The 21038-nt window shown below is 64.1% G+C and overlaps 2 protein-coding genes across 2 annotated transcripts; both read left to right on the top strand.

The window, feature by feature from the left end:
- Nucleotides 1-2649: 2649 nt before the first annotated feature.
- LOC113958482 (AP-3 complex subunit sigma-2) lies at nt 2650-8821 on the top strand. The gene is made up of 6 exons (XM_027666765.1): nt 2650-2836; nt 3101-3192; nt 3279-3390; nt 4416-4487; nt 7644-7751; nt 8081-8821. Exons 1-6 carry the CDS (start codon nt 2768-2770, stop codon nt 8207-8209), a joined length of 582 nt encoding a protein of 193 aa, XP_027522566.1. The 5' UTR covers nt 2650-2767; the 3' UTR covers nt 8210-8821.
- A 3784-nt stretch (nt 8822-12605) lies between these two features.
- On the top strand, nt 12606-18453 carry ANPEP (alanyl aminopeptidase, membrane). Its single transcript, XM_027666764.1, has 20 exons — nt 12606-13300; nt 13523-13668; nt 13744-13880; nt 13961-14087; nt 14192-14346; nt 14430-14543; nt 14660-14803; nt 14880-14945; nt 15088-15153; nt 15315-15487; nt 15579-15658; nt 15826-15959; nt 16067-16122; nt 16239-16386; nt 16496-16587; nt 16731-16841; nt 16933-17100; nt 17209-17349; nt 17467-17548; nt 18094-18453. Exons 1-20 carry the CDS (start codon nt 12702-12704, stop codon nt 18244-18246), a joined length of 2892 nt encoding a protein of 963 aa, XP_027522565.1. The 5' UTR covers nt 12606-12701; the 3' UTR covers nt 18247-18453.
- Nucleotides 18454-21038: the final 2585 nt, after the last annotated feature.

The raw sequence follows: 21038 nt of genomic DNA, 5'->3' as shown, positions 1-21038 counted from the left end.
CCGCTGTTGTACCCCCGCTGTTGTCCCCCTCGTTAGGGGAGTTTAAGGGCCACGGGGTGGTCCGGTGAAGACTCACCGGCGGCTCCACGGGGCGGCGGCGGCGGCGGCGGCTCCGGGCCCGGCGCTGGGTGCGCAGGAAGGAAGAAGGAGGGAATGAGGCAGGGCTGACGTGAAGGGATGCAAAGCAGCTCCTCCTAACTCGCCCGCCCTTCATCTTCCTCCCCCTCCTCAACTTGCCCGACCACCGCGAACGCCCCCCCGTGCAGCAGCATCCTCCACCGGAGCCGGGGCCGCCCTCGGTACCAGTTTGGGGGGACAAAGCCAGGGGGAACGGTGGTGGGGGTGGTCGATGGGGACCCCCATGCCCTAACCCTAACCCCTCCAGCACCCCAGGGATCATTTTCTACTTCCCCCTTCTTTTCTTTTTGGGAGGTTTTCACCCATAGAGTGATAGCGGGAGCAGGGAACGCCCTTCCCAAGGGACTCCTATCCTGGTTGGGCATCGCTCTCCTTTGCTGTGATGGTGGGAAAGATCATGTACACCCCAAAAAGCTTGTAGGGTTGATGGTAAGGACCTCCTTCCCTCCAAAAATGGGATTAATGGAATTGGGGATGTTACAGGAATTGCAGGGTTTTGGGGGGGGGTGCTGTTCACCCCCACAAGGAGGTGGAGGGAGAGGCCGGGGTCTGCAGAGGTGGGGTGACAGGAGATGACCAGTCTCCAAAGGGAGGGAAGGGGACGGGATGTGGTGTGGGAAAGGAAGCTGGTGATCCAAGAATTGGTTGTCCTGTTGGTTCCCCCACGAAGGTGGAGGGAGATGTTGACCTACATGGCCGTGGGGATGTGATAGCAGCAGGCAGCCGGTCCCCAAAGGGAGGGATGGGATGTGGCGTAGGAAGGAGAGTGGGTGGCAACGGCCAAGGGTCTGCGGGCTGCAGGCGCCGGCTCCTATGGTGAGAAGGAGGAGGAGGAGGAGGAGGAGGAGGAAGAGGAGGAGGAAGGTCTCCTCCCCATGGAGGAAGGAGCACGCGGAGGCAGCCGGGATTCGACTGGTGCGTCGGGAGGTTCTCATCTCCATGGAAGCAGGTGGCGCCGGCCAGACTAATCGCAGCAGAGTTTGTCTCCACACGCAGCCCTTTGTCTGGGCGCACTTCTGCTTTTCTGATTTTTTGTAGTCTCGGTGAAAACCGAGCTCCCCGCTCCGTCCCCGCTGCCGGTGCTCACATCCCCCGCGCCTGGCGGGGGGGATGCCCAGCACCCCTTCACGTCCCTGCCGGGGCCTTTCGGAGCCCGGACCCGCCGGCGTCACCGGTCCCCAAACCGCCACTTCCCTGCCCAAGTTCCCAGCCCGGCCTCGCCCCGCGTGGCCCGAGAACGGCTCTGCCTGCGTAAATATATGCAAATACGGATGGGAAGAGACGCGGCACAGGGAGATTCGCTCCTCTGAATTCCCGCGGGGGCCTCAGCCGGGGGTGCACCCGGACCCGGCGCCTGGCGGGCACGGAGCGGGACATGGAGCAGGACAGAGATCGGGGCATGGAGCAGGGCACAGGGCAGGGCACAGGGTGGGACACGGAGCGGGCGCGGGCAGAGCCAGGCGGGGAGCGGGCGGAGCAGGAGCCCAGTCGGGGCTCAGGGACCGGGGCTCAGAGATCAGGGCTCGGGGCCCGTGGCTCGGGGCCCGTGGCTCAGGGCTCGGGGCTCAGGGACTGGGTCTCGGGCTCGGCCGGACCGGCCCCGGCCCCGCCGGCTGTCAGGGAGCAGCTGCGCGTCCGCCCCAGCCAATCAGAGAGCGGATTCAGAATGCTCCATACTCCTCAGCCAATCAGATTGCGGGTCCAGCTGCCTCAGCCAATCAGATCGCGGAGGTTGGAGGCTGAGCGGCCCCAGCCAATCAGGACGCGCGGAGCGCTGCCCCGCTCGCTCCGCGGCCCTTCCCGGTCCCTCTCCCGGTTCGCCCGCGCCCACCGGGGCGCGCACTGACCTGTCTCTCCCTGCCCGCGCTGTCCCTGGCTCTCTCCCTCCCCGTGCCGGTTCCGCGAAGCCGTGTCCGTGCCCCCGTGGGTCAGGGCCCGTGGGCAGCCCCCGGTGCCGTGAGAGATTGTCCCGCCCTTTTCTCATACTCCCCAGCACAGGGGACGTTAGTGCGGGCTCTGGCCGGTGTATGCCCGCGCCGGACCCGAGCGGGACCGGGCAGGGGCCGGTGAGCTCTGCCCCCGCCGGTGCCCCGGGCACGCCCCCTCTGTGCAGGCAGGGCTGCTGGGCCTTTAAGCGGGGGCGTGGCCTAACGCCAAGCCCCGCCCCCGGCGCCGCTCAGGTGGCGGTGGGACTGGTGCGCCCCCTGGCGGCGCGTCCTGGCGGTCCCGGTGGTCCCGGCTGTCCCGGTGGTCCCGGTGGTCCCGCCGCGGGCAGCAGCGGCCGCATCCCGGCTCCAAACCTGCCCATCCTGCCCCGCCGCGGGCCGCGAGGAACCGCCTGTCCCACCCGGCGGCAGGCCCCGGTGCAGCCGCGCCGTCCCGGGGAGCCCCCGCCCAGGAGCGACTCTGAGCATCCCCCCGGGCCCGACCCCGCACCCCGGGCCGGCCCCGAGCCCCGGCGGCTTCGCAGGGTCCCCGCGGGGCTCAGCCCACCGGGCCGGGCCGCAGCGCCGCCGCCGCCGCGCTTCCGGGGCGGGCGAGGGGCTTCCTGCGGGGCGGCCGCGGCCCCGGGACTGCTCCCGGTGCTGCTCCCGGGCCTCCTGCCGGCCCGGCCCCACTCGCCGCCGGGATGATCAACGCCATCCTGGTGTTCAACAACCACGGGAAGCCGCGGCTCGTCCGCTTCTACCAACACCTGGTGCGGGGCCGGGGTCGGTGCGGGGCTGGAGGTGTGGTGGGGCTCGGTGGGGCTGGGGGGGGGCCGGGAGCCGGGGCGGTCGCTGCGGGGTGGCGGAGCCCTGCCGGTGTCCTGGCCGCGTCCTTCGGGATGCCCCGGCCTGGCTCCGGGACCGGCCTGTCGCCCGGAGCCGCCGGCTCACGGTGTCCCAGGGGCAGCGGGGGTCGCGGGTCCCACGGGTGGGACGTGTCCCCACGGGAGCCTTCGGCTGTGTCCTGCCGGCAGGCGGAGGAGGCCCAGCAGCAGATCATCCGCGACACCTTCCACCTGGTGCTGAAGCGGGATGACCACATCTGCAACTTCCTCGAGTGCGGCAGGTACCGGCCGGGGAGGGGCTGTGCCGGGCTGTGCCTCGCCCAGATGGCCCCCCCAGAGCCCTTCAGCTCTCCCCGTGTCCCCACAGCCTGTTCGGCGGCTCGGACTACAAACTGATCTACCGGCACTATGCCACGCTGTACTTCGTTTTCTGCGTGGACTCCTCGGAGAGCGAGCTGGGCATCCTGGACCTCATCCAGGTGTGTCCCTGCAGGGTCCCATCCCTGGGCACAGCCCCGCCCTGACACCCTTCAGGTGCATTTCGTGCCCGTGGCATCCCTGTGCCAGCCCTGGGAGGCCTGAAGAGCCACTCGGGGGCCGCAGGGGGAAGGGGGGGCTGCACCTGCCCTCTGAGCTCATTCGTGGCTGCTCCGCCACGGGCAGAGGGGGAGAAGCCAACCCAAATGAGCAGCTTTAAAAAATAGAACCATAGAATCATTTCAGGGTGGAAAAGACCCTTAAGAGCATCAAGTCCAAAAGTTAATCCTAGAATCATAGAATCCCAGGTTGGCAGGGACCTCAGGGGTTGTCTGGTCCAACCTTTCAGTTCAAAGCACGGCCTAGACAAGGCCCAGCACCTTGGCCAGATGCACCTGAAGGTGTCCAGCGTCGGGGAATCCAATTACTTCCTCTGTAAGATTATTCCGATGGCTGAGTGTTTTGTTTGGGAAAAATTTTCCTTTTGTGTCTAACTGGAATCTCCCCAAGAGGAACTTGTATCCATCACCCTGTGACTTTCCATATGACTCCTTGTATGAAGGGAGTTTCCAGCTTTTTAGCCACCCTTTAAACACCAGGACATGAGGAGAAGATCCCCCCTGAGCCTCCTTTTCTCCAGGCTGAGCCTCCCCAGCTCCCTCAGCTGCTCCTGGTGCTCCAGCCCCTTCCCCAGCTCTGTTCCCTTCCCTGGACAAGCTCCAGCCCCTCAATGTGTCTCTTGTGTGAGGGGCCCAGAACTGGACACAACCCTCGAGGTCTCAGCAGTGCCAGCACAGGGACGGGCACTGCCCTGGCCCTGCTGCCACAGCAGTGCTGGCATAGCCCAGGGGCCATTGGCCTCCTTGCCCACCTGGGCACACTTGGGCTCATGTTCAGCTTCTGTCACCAGCAGCCCCAGGGCCTTTTCCATCTTTCCTGCTGCTCTGCCCCATGCCTGGAGCGTTCCATGGGACTGTGTGACCATCTTGCCTGGTCTCTGTGCTGACTGTCCTTTCTGCTGCCCCAGGTGTTTGTGGAGACACTGGACAAATGCTTTGAGAATGTCTGTGAGCTGGACCTCATCTTCCACATGGACAAGGTGGGTGGTGGGCTCCATGCTGCTCCAGAGCCTGCGCTCCCACAGGCAGGAGCTGGCCAGGAAAGCGTGGGGGCATCAGGGGTCACTGTGTGGCCAGGGATTGCGATCCTGGGTGGGAAGATTTCAGCCGGGGGTCTTAGAAAGCTGCCCACATCGTGTTCTCTTGACAAGAGATCCAAGTGCTAGGCTGCTCTGAGCCCAGGGGTGAGCTGTGCCCAGCCATGGTTCCAGGGACTGGTGCCAGCTGACTGCAGCCAAGTGACAGGGGTCTGTGCTCCAGGGCTGTGCTGGTGGAACTGGGCAGGCTCTGGTGTGGTGCTGGGGCGTTCTGCCTCTGCCCCAGCTGTGACACTCCTTGGTAGTCCTTAACATTTTACTACAGCTGTAGGGGAAAAAAAGGGAAGGAACAATGGCTGCAGGAAAAAAAGTGAACAAACAATGGAGGTATTTGGAATTCAAAGTGCTGGGTAAACTTTGGTTTGAGCCACAGCCTGTAATGCTTCCTCTTGAGCTGAACTGAGTTTCTGGGCGGAAACCCGTCCCCTTTGATCATCTCCTGGGTCATGAGGTTGAAGATAGCCAGGAGTAGATAGCCAGGAGTAGATAGCCAGGAATAGGCTTGGAGCAGGGAGAGGCTTGGCTGAGGGTGCTGGGCTTGCGTTGCTGTTGATCAAGATTTTCTTGCTTTGCTGAAGACAAAAACATGTCAACAAAAAAGAGCAGTGGAAAAGAAAAATGTCCCCTTTCTGTTGGTGATTCCAGCTTGGCAACTGGCAGGGAAGGGGAGTGAGCAGGTCTGGGGGGTCTCTGTGTTCCCAGCTGCTGATATCAAGCTTTGGTTTTACCGTTTACCCAGCTGTAACCTTTCCGAAATGCCACATGATTATGTTGTCAGCAAAAGCACTTATCAAGGGTTTATCAGAGGAGGAATGAGGGAGGAGCAGCTGTGGGAGAAGCGGTGGCAGTTGCCCAGATCACCCCTGCCCGCAGTGGGGGGAGGATGTGCTCATGGGGTCTGACCCTGTGGATGACCAGGACCTTACTCTCAGTTTACACTGAGCCCTATAGCCAGCCTGCAGCCCCGGGCAGGGCACCTCACCCCATAGCCTGTCAGCTTTGCCAGCAAGAGCGGGGTCACCCTTCCTCTGACCTCTCCTGCCTGGAAGAATGTTCAGGAGACAGGAATCAGAGGGTTCTGATAGGGGAGACCCTACAGCTCAGTCATCCCAGACCCTCCCAGCCTTGTTTACTTCGCGTCCTGTGCTCCTGCTGCTTCCAAGCTTTGACTTGAGTCTTGGCCACTGTCAGTTGGTCCTCCCGTCTCTTTCTATATTTGGCACGTGTTTATTTCTCGGATGTGCTCATGTTCCTGTGCTTCCAGGAGCTTGGTCACAGAGGGACAGTGTTTGGGGCACTGGGAATGTGCCAGTGCATCCTGCTGGGCTCTGATTTGCACCCCTTGGATGCCCTGGTAGGGTTGTGAGTGTCTCCCCAGGCAGGGGCTGACTGGAGTTCAGGTGCAGATTTGGCTGCATCCTGTGATTTCTCTCTTTGCCTCAAGATTCACCTTGCACTACCTGCAGCACAGGGGTTGTGGGACCAGAACTGCTGCAGATCTGGAGCCCTGTGCCTGCTGTGGGCAGATGAAGGGGGACATTGGTTGGGCACCAGGACACCAGTGCTTTTAGCTGAGCTTTGGGTTCTCCAGCCCCAGAGCTGCAGGGCCCCCCTGTCACATGGGGAGGCTCAGGGGGGAGCTGTGCCCACCTCTCGGTCGTGCTTCCCACTTTGGAGAGGAGCACGAGCTGCACTCAGCAGCTGTGGGGTCCTGCAGGGGACACGGATTGCTCAGGAAGTGCTGTGCTTCGGCTTGGAAAACAAAGCTTGCTCAGGATTTCTGCCCCGTTGGTGTTGGGCCAACTTGGGCTGAAGCCAGACCTTGAAGGAACATTTCCTGATGTTCCCAGATGCTGTCGGGCTGTGGGGGCTGCTCGCTCTGGCTGGTGTGGTGTGTGCTGGGGCTGGGCTGTGGGAGGGGGTCCCAGGGCTCTGGGAGTCCCAGGAGCTGCCATGGTACCTGTGGCTCGCCCCGTGCTGTGCTGATCCTGCACACCTCGCTGCTCTGTGGGAGCAGGATGGAACTCATGGGGAGCCCTGGGATGGATCACCTCACCGTTGGCACAGAGCTTGGTTTCCCCCTTGGAGCAGGTTTTCTCATTGTCTTTATTCTCCCCAGCATTGCCCTGGCAGTGTTTGCCATGTGATGTTGGCAAGTGCAGCCTGGCCCTGTGAAGCCATTAAACAATCTCGTAACCTGACCGTGCTCCTGCACAGCCTCTTTCGTGGAAGTAACTGGGACCCATAAATCCATTATCTGTGCCGGGAGCTGCTGATTGTGCAGGGAATGCCTGGCTGAGCTGGATGCTGGAGTTGAGGGTAGTTGCAGCCACCAGCACAGCCTGGCTACCACCCTGGGGCTGGTTGGGATTTCTGAGATTGCAAACCACGAGTGACCCTTTCCCTGCCGTGGCTGTGATTCCACCAGCCTCCCTTGGCTGTTCATCCTTGGACCTAAGGAACCCCAGGGAAGGAAGGAGTAGACTCCCTTGGCAGTTTTGTGCTTTTTCTGTGCCTATATCACAGTCCTGTCTTTCCTAAGAGACAGTGGAGAAGCCAGGCTCTGACCTGGCTTTCTGGGGAGAAGGAGCTGCTCCTGAGGAGAAGTGTCCTGCCCGGTGGGGTCCCTGCTGCCCACTGGGGTCCTCTCTAGCACACATTCCTGCTGTGACCTGGCTCCTGGCCCAGGGAGGGATCAGACTTCACTGGATGTGTCAGAATTGGTGCAACCAGGCTGTGCCAGCAGGATGGGTTGGATCTGGCCTCTGTGAGGGCTGCCCTGTGCCCGGTGGTCTGTTTGCTCTGGCTTCTGGGGTGGGTGTTTTCTAGAGCAGGGGTGTTAAATAGGACTGTGGGACTTCCCATGCCAAGGACCATGGCCATCTTCTCATTCTCTGGGCAGCTGAGGAGGGGATGGAGCTGGATTTATCTCCTCAGGGGAGGTGCTGGCCCCTGACATGCTTCCATGCCAGCGCTGTGGCTGCTGCCAGGCCAGGGCTGGGCTCTCAGCCTTCCCTTCCCTTCTTCCCTCCCTGTTAGGTTCACCACATCCTGCAGGAGATGGTGATCGGTGGGATGGTGCTGGAGACCAACATGAATGAGATCGTGGCACAGGTGGAGGCCCAGGGCAAGCTGGAGAAGGCGGAGGTGAGCGTTGATGCTGTGGCTTTGCCCCATGGGGCTGACGGACCCTGGGCTGCGAGGGGAGCTGGCCTGTGAGGTCTGGGGTGGGCATTTGGGGGGGACATCTGGGCTATCCCCAGTTTCTGCCTGCCTGAGCCCTCGGGGTGGGGCTGGGGACGTCAGCAGTTCAGGAGCACGGGGGAGCTGCCCAAGCATGGGAGTGGCTTTTCCCATCAGGATAATGACCTGAGGCAATAAAAGGTTTATTGCCCTATTTGCACTGTCACTGGTCAGATGCAGCTGCCTGGGTGCTGTGGGGCAGGGGCCAGTGGTCACAGTCTCTCTGTCCCCAGGGAGGCCTCTCGGCCGCTCCTTCCCGCGCTGTGTCAGCCGTGAAGAACATCAACCTGCCCGAGATCCCCCGCAACATCAACATCGGGGACATCAACATCAAAGTGCCCAACCTGTCGCAGTTCATGTGAGCGGCCCGTGGCAGGGGGCCAAGCAGAGCTGGGGTCCCTGGCTCCTCTCAGGGACTGCCTGTGTGGTACCCAGGGGCCAGTGTTGCCAGGATGTCTGGGCTGACCGAGGGCAGGGAGCAGTGGCAGGGCTCAGAGAATGGGATGGAGGGTGTCTCACCCTGGACCTGGGCTCAGTTCTGCTCTCTGGTCCCTCAAGAAGGCGGGTGCCCTTCCTTCCCCTCCCTCCCCATGGAAGTGCAACCTCTCCTCGCTCTGGGGAAGAGCCGGTTCCTGCCTCTCCCAGGATTCTTGGGATTCCCAGTGGTAAATGCGTGCCTGTAGTGACGGCTTCATCAGGAACTGCAGGCTGTCTCCTCCATCCTCCTGGCCATGGCTGTCCCCTGCCCTGGTCCTGCTCACTGGGATGGGCCCCAGCTGGGTGGGGGTCACTCCTGGGAGCTGCTGCGAACCCTGGGCACAGTGTGGGGGGGACCTGCGGGAGTGGGGACACGGCAGCGAGAGGGATGGGAGCTGAGTGAGCTGGGGGATGAGCAGGTGGCAGCTCACAGGGTCAGGCCAGGCTGGGGCTGCTTGAGTGTGTTCCTGTGTCCCAATAAACTGCCCTTGAACCCGTGTCTGTGTCTGCTGTGGGTGCTGCTGGCCAGGCCCCAGTGGGAGCACCAGGAGTGGGCCAGGGCAGCTCTCCTGGGGCAGCTGCAGCCCTGGGGGGCTTTGGGCTGGTGGAGGCCCAGGAGGTGGAAAAGGGGGCCCAGGATATCCCAGAGGAGGGTGGGGGGCTTAGGGCAGTGTTGCTGGCTGCACTCTCCGCTTCTGAAGCAGGTGGAGGGAGGGTGATGGCCCAGTTCAGGCTGTGACAGTGGCATCCCTGGCTTTGAGCCTTTGGCATGTCACCCCCTGCCAGTGTTCCTGCCCTCTCCCTGCTGCAGAACATCTGGGCAGAGCAACCATGAGCCCTGACGGCTTGGTGGGTGCGTGAGGGCTGTAGGACTGGGGTCCCCTGACGCCAGGGGCGAGTGTGGCTGGTCCTGGCCACAGTGACCTCCAGGCTCCTCCAGCCACGTGCCCCACGCCCCTGGCTCCACCGCAGCTTCATCTGGCCGAGGGCCCTTCCTCTGCTCCCCAGCTGTGCTCTGGGCTCTGCATCCACTTCCCCTGGCAGGGAAACCGTGACTCTGCCTGGAAGGAATTTTCCTGTCGTTTCCCCTCCCTGCAGCTTAACCCCTCCCCAGCTGGCCACCAGCCACGCCAGTGCTCCTGGAGGTCAAGGAGCCAGGCAACCTGCTGAGTGCTCTTCTCTGCTGGCTCTCCTCCTCCTCCTCCTCCTCCTGCCAGGACAGGCAGCGAAGGGTGCAGGTGAGCGATGTGTGGGCCATGTCCTGGGACTGGGACTCGGAGTCTGGCAGCACTGGGATGGTTGGAGGGGAAAGCTCTGGCTTGCCCCAGCGTGAGGTGCCGGTATCCCTCTCTGTGCCAGGCCGGGGGCTCGGTGGGCCAGGGGGTCGGCTGCCGTGGGTCATGTCTTTGGTCCTGCACCGCAGCCCCTCAGTGCCGGTGGGAGATGTGTCCGGCCACACGTGCTTCCTCCACGGCTCCGGTAGCGGCTTCTTGCCCCGTCCCGCGTCTGGCCGGTGCCTCAGCCCCGCGGCTCTGCGGGAGGCTGGAGACCAGGGACCGTGCTGGGGGCAGGGGATCCCCTCTGCCGCCCCCGTGTGCTCCCTCTCCTCGACCCTGCGATGGGGTCGTCCCCATAGGGGCTGCGTGGGGTTACCGGACCCCTCCCACACCCCAGAGCGAGCGGGGGCCCCGCAGCGTGTGCAGGGCAGGGCCTGCCCGGAGTCTCAGCGCTCCCTCTCCGAGCTGCCTGCGTGGTCCGGAGGTGGGAGATGGGGCTGGATCCTGGGGATGACTCCCGGCGGCCCCCAGCCCCAAGCCCACTGCCCGCCCCAGTCGGGCTGTGCTGTGACATTCAGGGGTGCCGGGCTTTGCTGAGCGCAGCCGGGGTTTGCCTGCCACAGCATGTTCCCAAATCCAGGCCTCCTCCCCAGCACCTGGGAGTGCTGCACCCCGAGCACAGCACCGTGACTGCCCGCAGGGAGCATTGCTGAACCCCCGCTGCCAGGGCAGGGGGTGCCAGCTGTGGCTGGGGTACAGGGGGCTGGGCTGGGGAGATGAGCGGGGGCACCCGAGCACGGACACCGTTCCTGGGGTGCCGGGGTGCTGCAGGGGCTGTCGGGAGGGGGCACAGCCCGGATCGGTGACTGCCGGGTGATGGTTTGTTCCCTTCTAGCCACTCCCGTGCTGACTGTCCTGGCCAGGGCTGGTGCGAGGGAGGGGACCCCCAGCAGGACCCCGGCGAGCTCCGGGCTGTAGGGGCTGGCTGGGTGGGGCTGGTTCAACGCAGTAGGGGCACGGGACGCGCACACCCGGGTAACGCCTCCGGGCTGGGGCGGTGGGGGTCCCACAGCCCCGGGAGTCCCGAGGGTGGTCCCAGGAGTCTCGCAGCCCCGGGGGTCGCTTTCTGCTCGGGGACGGAGGCACCTTCTCCCCACTCAGAGCTGCCTCCTCAGCCTGTTCCAGTGCGGGGGGAGCCCAAGCCCATGTCTGCCGCACCCCCTGCCCCGAGCCGTGCCCCCGCCCCGCCGGACAGCAGCCACGGGGCTAAGGGGACGGGAGCTCGGTGTTCCTGCCCTGGAGCTCTGGAGGAAACTTTCCTCCTCTCGGAGCTGAAAGCACGGAGCTGAGACGGACAGAGCCGCGTGCAGGCAGGGGGACCGGAGGGGTGCAGGCAGGGTGCAGGAAGCGGGGCAGGGCGGGCAGGACCCCGTTGCTCCTCTCTGCCCACGGCTGAGCGCGGGAAGGTGAGTGGGGGTTCTGCCGCGGGAAGGGGGTGGGGACAGACCCCGAGCCGAGGGTCCGGGGGGTGGGTTGGAGCGGGCCGAGTCAGGGAAGGGGCTGTGGAGGTGCATAGGGGCCGGCGGGGGCTGTGGGGTGTGGGGCGAGCAGTGGGATTCACATGTATGGAGGTTATGGAGCCCGTATTCAATGGGGAGGGTTGGGGGGTCTGCGGGGGTGCATGAAGGTGTGAGGGACTCTGGGGGGTGTCAGACTTTGGGGCATGTGGGGTCAAATCTCAAGGGACCCATGTGCCCACGTGGGTGATGCCCAACATCTGTGCCACGTATGGGACATGGGACACGTGTGTGTGCTGCTCTGGACTCCATGGAGGGGGCTTCTGGGGGGGCAGGGTCCTGTAGGCACTGGGGGAGTGGGTGTGGGTGCCGTGGGGCAGTGCAGAAGCCTGAGGAGGGGTCTGGCTGGAGTTAACAGGGATCAACGTTGGGGTGAGCGGGGGTGGGTGCCTGACTGCCATGCCTGAGGGGCTGTGGGGGGGACCATTGTGCCCATCAGTGCAGGATGGAGGGTGTGCAGGGTGCCTGGCACACTCCCAACCAGCTGCAGCCCCTGGTCCTGGGGGCCTGTCCCCAAATCTGTAGCCTTTGGCCGAAGCCAGGACAGGGATCGGGCTGAGCAAGCCAGCAGTGGCCACTGGGCCAGGAGATGGCCTGGCTGTGCCAACCAGAGAATGCCAGGGATGCTGCAGTGATTTGTGCCAGGCACAGTGATCCCCATGGATGCGGCTGGGTGCTGTCAGGGACAAGGCAGGGCTCCTGAGGGCACCCCTCGCCCTGTCCCAATTTGCCCTTTGCCTCAGCTGTGGCTCCTGGCAGCACCTGCCCATGTCTCCCTATCTCCTGGATCTTGGGAACAGGAGTTTCTGTTCCCATTGTGTGACACGATGTGTCACCTCCCCACCCTGCCCTGAGTGGGGACCTTGCACGTGCCCACTGGGGCTGGGCTCACCAGGATGGAATTTGACCCCGGTGCCACCAGATTCATGACCCTGGACTTTGAGAGGGCTGTGGGCAGGGTGGGCTCCTCCCGGGCTCCCTGTGTGCTGCCAGACCTCTGCACTGACCCCCACACCCCTCACTTTCTCTGGTGGGGGGGCAGCCTGTCAGCTGTGCCCCTTGCTGGTTGGAGGTCATCTGGGACTCCCCAACAACAGTTTGCACCCTGTCACTCGAGAGCAAATGGGGTGACACTGAGCCTGTGTCTGGGCTCGACTGATGGTGACACCCACTGTGCCCTGCATCATGGTGGGGATGTGGCCACGGGCTGTGACCCCCTCTCTGTGCTCCTTTTGCAGAGCCAGGCGAGTGCTAGGGAGGCACCCTGGGGGTGTGACCCAACGGTGTGACCCCCCCACTGCCGGCTCTGCCCCTGCTTGCAGCGGCGCTGGGTGTTGGTGCTCCTGCCAGGCTGGGGGGTGGGCAGGTGGAAAGATCATGCCAGGGGCTGCCGCCGCCCTGAGCTCCGTGGCCATTTAATCCTTCACCCATTAACTTGGACTAATAAACCTTGTGGGAGCAAGAGGCTAAAAGCCGCACCCGTGCCAGTGTTGCCTCCACCAGCTCTGCTCCCACTGCCCACCATGGCAGCCGGCTTCTTCATCAGCAAGAGTGTGGGCATTGTGGCCATCGTGCTGGGCCTGGGGGCCGTGGCCACCATCATCGCGCTCTCGGTGGTGTATGCCCAGGAGAAGAACAAGGGGACGTCGCATCCAGACACCAACAGCACACCTGGCCCTGGCACCACCATCACCACCACTGCTGCCCCCAACAACCCCTGGAACCAGTGGAGGCTGCCAGCCACGCTGAAGCCGGAGATCTATGAGGTGTCCCTGCAGCCCTTCCTGACGCCCGATGCCAACAACATGTACATCTTCAAGGGCAACAGCAGTGTGGTCTTTGTCTGTGTGGAAGCCACCAACCTCATCCTCATCCACAGCAACAAGCTGAACTACACCATGCAGGGCTCCTTCCACGCCACGCTGCAGGCGGAGGGCGGCGGCACAGCCCCCTCCATCTCCCGCACCTGGTTGGAGACCCTCACCCAGTACCTGGTGGTGGAGCTCACTGCTCCCCTGCAGCAGGGCCAGAGGTACCGGCTGTCCAGCAGCTTCACTGGGGAGCTGGCCGACGACCTGGCTGGCTTCTACCGCAGCGAGTACACTGACGAGTCGGGCACCAAGTAGGTGGAGGGCAGGGGACAGCGTGAAGGGCACAGGGCTGGCCCGGGGTGGCAGTGGGAAGGGGAATGGGGGGCACAGGTTGGGGGGACACAGGGTGGGAGGACACGGGCTGGCTTTGGGGTTCCTCTCATCCCCATGCTGCCCCAACAGGGATGGGAGCAGGGGAACTGGGGAGTGTAGCTTCTGCAGGGCCCCCTGGGACTGACAGGGTTGGCTTGCAGGCACGTGGTGGCCACCACACAGATGCAGGCGGCCGACGCGCGCAAAGCCTTCCCCTGCTTCGACGAGCCGGCCATGAAAGCCAACTTCACAGTGACACTGATCCACCCCTCCAACTACACGGCCATTTCCAACATGCCCGTCAAGAGTGAGTGGGTGGTGGGATCCCGGAGGGGGGCTGGGGGCCTGGCAGGGCTGCAGGGTGACCCTCTGCTTCCTGCAGGCAGCCGGCAGGAGATGATGGGTGAGCAGAGCTGGAATGTCACAGAGTTTGAAACCACTCCCAAGATGTCCACATACCTGCTGGCCTTCATTGTCAGCCAGTTCAGCTACGTGACGACCAAATCGGGGAATGTAACGGTAGGTTGGGGTGTGGGGCACCCCCTTCCCACCTGGGCTGAGCCCGGGCTGCTGCTGAGCCCTGCATCTCTCTTCTCCAGATTAGCATCTGGGGCCGCCCCGAAGCCATTGACGAGGGCCAGGGCAGGTACGCGCTCAACGTCACCGGCCGCATCCTCAACTTCTTTGAAGATCATTACAACACGCCGTACCCGCTCCCAAAGTCTGGTGGGTGCTGCGGGGCATCTGGGGCACTGGGTTGAGGTGCCTGTGGTGAGGGGGGCAGATGGCACCTCATCAGCGAGGCAGTGATGGGACCCCTTTGTCCCCAGACCAGGTCGGCCTCCCCGACTTCAATGCAGGTGCAATGGAGAACTGGGGGCTGGTGACCTACCGGGAGAACTCGCTGCTCTTTGATGACAGGTACTCCTCCATCAGCAACAAGGAGCGGGTGGTGACCGTCATTGCCCACGAGCTGGCACACCAGGTACCCACTGCGCCCCCTGCCCACCCCATCCCCACCCCCAGGGCTGATGGCTGGTGGCTGATGGGGTGTTGTGCCCCCCACAGTGGTTTGGGAACCTGGTGACGCTGCGGTGGTGGAACGACCTGTGGCTGAACGAGGGCTTCGCCTCGTACGTGGAGTACCTGGGTGCTAACTCGGCCGAACCCACCTGGAGCATCGTGAGTGCTGGGGACAGCGGGCAGGGGCGTGGGCAGGGGGAGCAGGCACCTCAGGGGCTGCCCTGGTGCCAGGGGGTGCACACAGGGCTGAGGTGGGTGCTGTCACTCCCCTGCAGAAAGACCTGATGGTGCTGAATGAGGTGCATGAGGTGATGGCAACAGACGCCCTGGCCACCTCCCACCCGCTCTCCTTCAGCGAGGATGAGATCAACACCCCGGCCCAGATCAGCGAGGTCTTTGACAGCATCGCCTACAGCAAGGTGGGAATGGGGGCACCCTGGGGTGGGGGGTGGGCTGCAGGGTGTCCCTGGGGTCTCTGACCTGCTGTCCCTGCAGGGAGCGTCAGTGCTGCGTATGCTCTCGGACTTCCTCACCGAGGACGTCTTCAAGGAGGGGCTGCAGGTGAGACACTGCTGGTGCCAGGGGGCAGCAAGCCCAGTGCAGGGTGGGCATCCCATGGTAGGGGCCTCCTTGAGTACTCTGGGGGTGTCCCACACCCCAGACCTGCCCCTGCCCACCCATCTCTCCTGGTGCTTTCCCACAGTCCTACCTCCACACCTTCGCCTACAACAACACCATCTACGCTGACCTCTGGGTCCATCTGCAAGAGGTAGGAGGGGGCTGGTGTTCGAGCTGCTTCCCCAGACCCAGCTCTGGGGGGCTGCCTGGTGGGACAGGGTCCCCTGTGCTGGGTGAGGGGTGCAGCGCTGGCTGAGCCCTGTGGCCCTGTGCCCCTGTCCCCGGTGACCAGTGGTGTTGCTGTCCCCTCAGGCGGTGGAGAACAACAACGTCCCACTGCCTGACACCATCAGCAACATCATGGACCGCTGGACGCTGCAGATGGGCTTCCCTGTGGTAACTGCCAACACCCTCAACGGCACCATCAGCCAGACCCACTTCCTGCTGGACCCCAATTCCCAGGTGGACAGACCCTCCGTCTTCAAGTGAGTGGAACAGGGTCCAGCAGCAGGGGACCAGGGACTGGGGGGTCGTGGGGTATGGGCCAGTCCCATCACCTGTCTGTCCCCGGCACAGCTACACCTGGATCGTCCCCATCACCTGGATGACACATAGTGGCACTGTGAATGACAGGTACTGGCTGACCAAAGCCACAGGTACGGTGTGTCCTGGCTGTGAATGGTGGTTTTGCTGCCAATTTCTCTGCTCTGGCACAGTTTGGGGTCCCTTGGGGGGTACCTCAACCACCTGGGTGGTGGGGGCTGAGCTTTCCCCCCCCCAGTGGGTGGGGTCAGCTCCAGCAGAGCCTGCTGTCCCCTTCCAGACACCAATGACACGTTCAAGGTTGACAGTCCCAACTGGCTCCTGCTGAACCTCAATGTCAGTGGATACTTCCGTGTCAACTACAACCAGGAGAACTGGGACCAGCTCCTCAATCAGCTCAGCACCGACCACACGGTATGCAGGGTGGCCGGGGCTGCAGCGTGGGACCCCACCCCGCATCCCCCATGCACCCCGCACCCCGCTCAGGGCTGCCCTGAGGTGCTGCCTTCGTCCTCTTCCAGGTCTTCCCTGTGATCAACCGTGCCCAGATCATCGATGATGCCTTTAACCTGGCCAGGTGAGCTCTGCTGGGTGCTCTGAGTGCCACAAGGGCAAGGGGCCAGGGGGGGTGGGCACCCTGAGGTGGGCAGTGCTGGTGGGGCCAGGGAGCTGACGCTGCCCTCACCCCGACAGAGCCAAGTACGTCAACGTGACCTTGGCCCTGAGCACAACACGGTTCCTGAGCCAGGAGACAGAGTACATGCCCTGGGAGGCAGCGCTCAGCAACCTCCAGTACTTCCAGCTGATGTTTGACCGCAGCGAGGTCTTTGGGGCCATGACGGTGAGCAGTGCCACCCCACACACCAGGGGTGAGGGGCTGGGGGTGCCCCTGCAGGAGGGTGGGGGCTGCTGCCAGTGCCACGGGATGCTGACCTGCTCCTGCCCCCTAGAAATACGTGCAGAAGCAGGTGACCCCTCTCTTCAACTACTACAAGACCATCACCAGCAACTGGACCACAATCCCCAGTGACCTGATGGACCAGTGAGTGCTGTGGCCCCGGGGCTGGGCTGGATCCCCAGAGTCTCCCCAACTACACTGGGGAGAGGGCACGGCCCCACCCGCAGCTGTGTCGGCCCGTGGGTGCCCCATGCTGGACTCCAGCCTCACGGCCCCTCTCTCCCCAGGTACAATGAGATCAATGCCATCAACACTGCCTGCTCGTACGGCATCACCGAGTGCCAGGAGTTGGCTGCCCAGTACTTGAGCCAGTGGCAGCAAAACAGCAGCAACAACCCGTGAGTGCCCAGGGAGCCCCGGCACCGTGTGTGTGTGGCTGGGCTGGGCGCGGCAGGGGAGTCCCGGCACTGACGGCTCTTACTCCAACAGAGTTCCCTCGAACCTGCGCTCGGCCATCTACTGCAGCATGGTGGCCACGGGCGGGGAGGAGGCGTGGGATTTCATCTGGGAGAGGTTCCAGGAGGCCGTCGTCGTGTCCGAGGCTGACAAGCTCCGCACAGCCCTCACCTGCAGCCCCCACTCCTGGATCCTCAGCCGGTGGGTGCAGGGTCCATTGGACGTCATGGGGGTGCCCCCACCAGCCCCTCACCCCACATCATGCCTGCTGCCCCTGCCAGCCCCTCACCCAACGTTGTGTCCTCCCAGGTACCTGCAGTACACCATTGACCCCACAAAGATCAGGAAGCAGGATGCCACCTCCACTATCAACAGCATTGCCAGCAACGTGGTAGGGCAGCCCCTGGCCTGGGACTTCATCCGTGGCAACTGGAGGACTCTCTTCAGCCAGTGAGAACTGCAGGGGGCTGGGGGCATCCCTGTCTGCCCACACCCACTGTTCCTTCCTTTGTCCCCTTCGCTGTGGCTTAGCGGGACCCTCAACTCAGCACCCCTCTGCTTTCCCAGGTATGGGGGCGGCTCCTTCTCCTTCTCCCGCCTGATTTTATCTGTGACCCAGCGTTTTAACTCCGAATTTGAGCTGCAACAGGTGAGGCTGGACCCTGACAGGGGGACCCTGGGCATGGGGACCCCAGCCCCAGCAGAGAGGAGGATTCCTGCCCCTCATGTGCCCAGGGCTGCAGGCAGCTTCTGTCCCCACCATGGGGCTGCTGGGAGGCTGCTGGGGTGGTGCTGGGGGCTCCCAAGGGTTTTTGAAGTGCTCCTGGAGGCTGTTGGGTGCTGCCATGGGGTGCTGGGGGCTGCTGGAGTGCTCCTGGAGGCTGCTGAGGTGGTGCTGGGGGCCTCCCAAGGGCTGTCAGGATGCTACTGGGGCTCTCAGGATGATGTTGAGTAGTGTTGGGGGCTCCTGGGGTGGTGCTGGGTGCTGTCAGGCTACTCCTAGGGGCTGTTGGGGTTCTGCCAGGAAGCTGCTGAGAGCTGCTGGGGTGGTGCTGGGGTGCTCACAGGGGTTGTCAGGGGCCATTGGGGTGCTCCTGGTGGGGTGGTGTTGGGGTGGTGCTGGGGGCTGCCGGGGTCTGCCAGGGACTGCCAGGCCTGCCCCCACCCTGCTCCAGCCCCGTCTCTGCCTGGCAGCTGGAGCAGTTCAAGGAAGACAACCAGGACATCGGGTTCGGGTCGGGGACGCGGGCGCTGGAGCAGGCGCTGGAGCGGACCCGCACCAACATCGACTGGGTGACGGAGAACCGGGCGACAGTGCTGAACTGGTTCGAGGGCGAGCTCAGATAACGGTGCCTGCCCTCCCCCTGCCACCGGGACAGACCCTCACCCACTCCCACCTCCCTTCATCATGGCCCTGAGCCCCCTGTGCCCCAGTCCCCCACTGCCAGTGGGGGGCCTGACGCCTGGTTAATGGGCAGCAGGGTCATGGGGGACTCAGGGTGGGAGGGATGTTGTGCAGCTGTGGGAGTGTGTAAATAAAAGGCTTGTCCAGTTTCCTGGACTGGGTGCTGGGGGCTGCGCTGCAGGGACTTGGAGGGGCTGGGCAGGAAGTGCCAGGGACCCTGCGGCAGACACGGGGCCATAAGCCCCCCGGGCCATTAGGAGCCTGGTGCTAAATGGCTCTGGGGGCTCCACTGACGCCAGCCCCCGGGCCCCCCGTCTGACGGTTGTGTGTGAGCTCTCCTGCTGGGCCCTGCTCGGGGGGCTGCATGCCCACTCCCCCCGGGCTGGCGCCGGGACCCCTCTGCCTGTCCCCTGCTCTGGGCAGGTGCTGTGGGGTCAGGGCAGGGAGCACCGGGGTGGCTGTGACAGTCAGAAGGGACTATCCCTTGTGGGCTACCCTGGACCCCAAAGGGGTGGAGCTGTCTTTGGGCACAGGGAAGGAACAGGACCCCCGGGGGGCTGGGAGCTCAATGGGGCTGGAGACACCCCGGGTGGTGAGTCCCTCTGCTGCTCCAGCCCTGGGAGACGTCCGGACTGAGGGTGGCCTGGGAGGGGACACTGAGCCCCCAGCCCAGGGGAGCACCTGGCTGTGTGTGTGGGGTACCAGGCTGAGGGGTGCCCCCAACTCTGCCCATGCTGGGGTGCAGGCAGTGAGTCCAGCAGTAACGGGTGGGGTGCAGTGGTGCATGGCAGCTTTAATGAGGACCCTGGTGTCTGTCCTGTCCCGCACAGCTCTGTGGCATGGCTGTGCCACCAACCCATGGCCAAGCCACTGTCCCACTTCCATGCCTCCATCCCTGTGTGGTCTCTGCCCTGGGGCACAGGGTCATCTGTGCTGTCCTGGGGTGCAGCTGGGCAGGAGAAGGGCTGTGGTGGGGGGGACTGGGGAAACGAGCCTGTCCAGGGCCGAGGGGCTGCTGAGCTGTGTGGGAAGAGCTGTGTGAGGTGCATGGCTGTGGGATACCCAGTGCCCCCTGCCTTGCACCCCATGAGGACTGTCCCCCACCCCAACCTGGGGCTGCGGTAGCAGGGGCTGGGCTGGGGAGGGGCTGTGGGTACTTGGTGGTGTGCAGGCAGCTGGGAGCCAGGTGCAGGGGTCCTGGGGTGCCCCACGTCCATCAGTCCTGTCCTGTGAAGCTCCAAGCAGCAGGAGGAAGCCATCCTGGTCCCCATGGCTGTGGCGCGTTGCTGGTGATGCTCCAGGGGGATCACTGCTCCAAGGCTGCGCAGCGGTGATGACCAGGACCCTGTGATGTAGCTGAGTGTCCTCTGCAACTCTAGGGGGATCTCTGCAGCAGAGATGTAGGATCCCCAGGTCTCTAACCCTGTATCTGGACCCCCAAACACCTCTGGGGGAGTCCCCGCAGCAGAGCCAAAGGGGGCTACCCCCAGGGCTCCGTCCCCATGCTGGGGGTTGAAGCATCAAGGGGGGCCGTGTCCTGGCAGCACCCCAGGCCCTGGGGGCAGAGGGGTCAGTGTGGGGGGGCCGGCACCCCCCGGCTGATTCCCAGCAGGGTGGAGAGGTGGGTGATGTAGTGGGTGGTGAGATGCAGGATCTCGATCTCGGTGAGGGTCTGCCCGGGGGGCACCAGCGCGGGCGACAGGTACTGCCCGTACCCCTGACCTTATTTGGGTCCGGGGTAGGGGCGATGCCTCTGCGTCCACAGGGAGGTGTCGAACCCCCCACCCCCCGCGCCGGGCGGGCTGCGGCGGGAGCCTGGGAATGCCGGGCCCATTTGCAGAAGTGTCAGATCTGACTCCTTTGGTCCTTAATTGGCGCTGCCGGCGCTGGGAAGTGTGTGCGGACCCATTCACACGGCCGTGAGAGATGCTAACGTGCCGCCAGCCCCGCACCGCCCTGCACCGCATCATTGCACCGCGTAACCCCGCACCGCGTCACCCCGCCGGCCGCAGCGGGTATCCGGGACTTGACCTTCCAGGGCCGGGACCCCAAGCCGCCAGCCCTAGCACCCAGAGGGGTCCCCACAGCTCCCTGCCCTCTGCCCAGCTCCCAGTCCCGGGTCCGGGGGTACTGGTTGGGCTCTGGCTTAGACGGAGGGCCCGAAGGGGCAGGGGGTGTGAGGAGTGCAGGGTGTTTGGGTGGAGAGGCCGGGGTGCTCACTTCTCAGAGACATCTCTGCTCTGCCATTCTGATTCTGTCTCCCCAGTCCCATGGGATGCAGCCCCAGACGTCTCCAGAGAAGCTGAGGCACCTGGGGACCCACAGGGCTGTGCCCCCTGCTTGGAGCTGGGGGTCCCTGTGCTGCTCTGGGTCGGGGTCTCTGAGGTAGTGGGGGGCTGTGCGGGGGGTGCCAAGCTCTTGAGGGTGCTGGGAGCAGTGCCCACCCCCCCGTGCAGGTGGGCTGGGTGGAGGGTACTATTTTCTCGGTGCTTTGCAGCACTGACCCCCGTGCCGGGCACGGTCCTGGGCACTGTCAGTGCCAGGTGTCTCCATCCCAGGTGGAGGGACAAGCATGGCCACCGGGAGCCACACAAGTGTCTGACCCGGGAGGTGTTGGAGCCAGGATGGCGGGTCCCAGGTGGGCAGTGACATGTCCTGGGAGGGTCCCAGAAGGGCCGGGTATCCCTCAGCAGGGCGGCTGGAGGCCCCTGGGGGTGCAGTCCAAGCTGGGCAC

This window comes from Corapipo altera, unplaced genomic scaffold (genome assembly GCF_003945725.1).
Source record: "Corapipo altera isolate COAL_440 unplaced genomic scaffold, ASM394572v1 349, whole genome shotgun sequence".
Lineage (NCBI taxonomy): Eukaryota > Metazoa > Chordata > Aves > Passeriformes > Pipridae > Corapipo > Corapipo altera.
This window is presented reverse-complemented; position numbering and strand designations above follow the sequence as displayed.

Coding starts and splice junctions, on each gene's coding strand:
- LOC113958482 (XM_027666765.1), top strand. CDS start 2,768: ATGATCAACGCCATCCTGGTGTTCAACAACCACGGGAAGCCGCGGCTC. Junction 3,193..3,278: donor AACTTCCTCGAGTGCGGCAG/GTACCGGCCGGG, acceptor GTGTCCCCACAG/CCTGTTCGGCGGCTCGGACT. Junction 3,391..4,415: donor GCATCCTGGACCTCATCCAG/GTGTGTCCCTGC, acceptor CTGCTGCCCCAG/GTGTTTGTGGAGACACTGGA.
- ANPEP (XM_027666764.1), top strand. CDS start 12,702: ATGGCAGCCGGCTTCTTCATCAGCAAGAGTGTGGGCATTGTGGCCATC. Junction 14,544..14,659: donor CCGAACCCACCTGGAGCATC/GTGAGTGCTGGG, acceptor ACTCCCCTGCAG/AAAGACCTGATGGTGCTGAA. Junction 15,960..16,066: donor AGCTCAGCACCGACCACACG/GTATGCAGGGTG, acceptor GTCCTCTTCCAG/GTCTTCCCTGTGATCAACCG.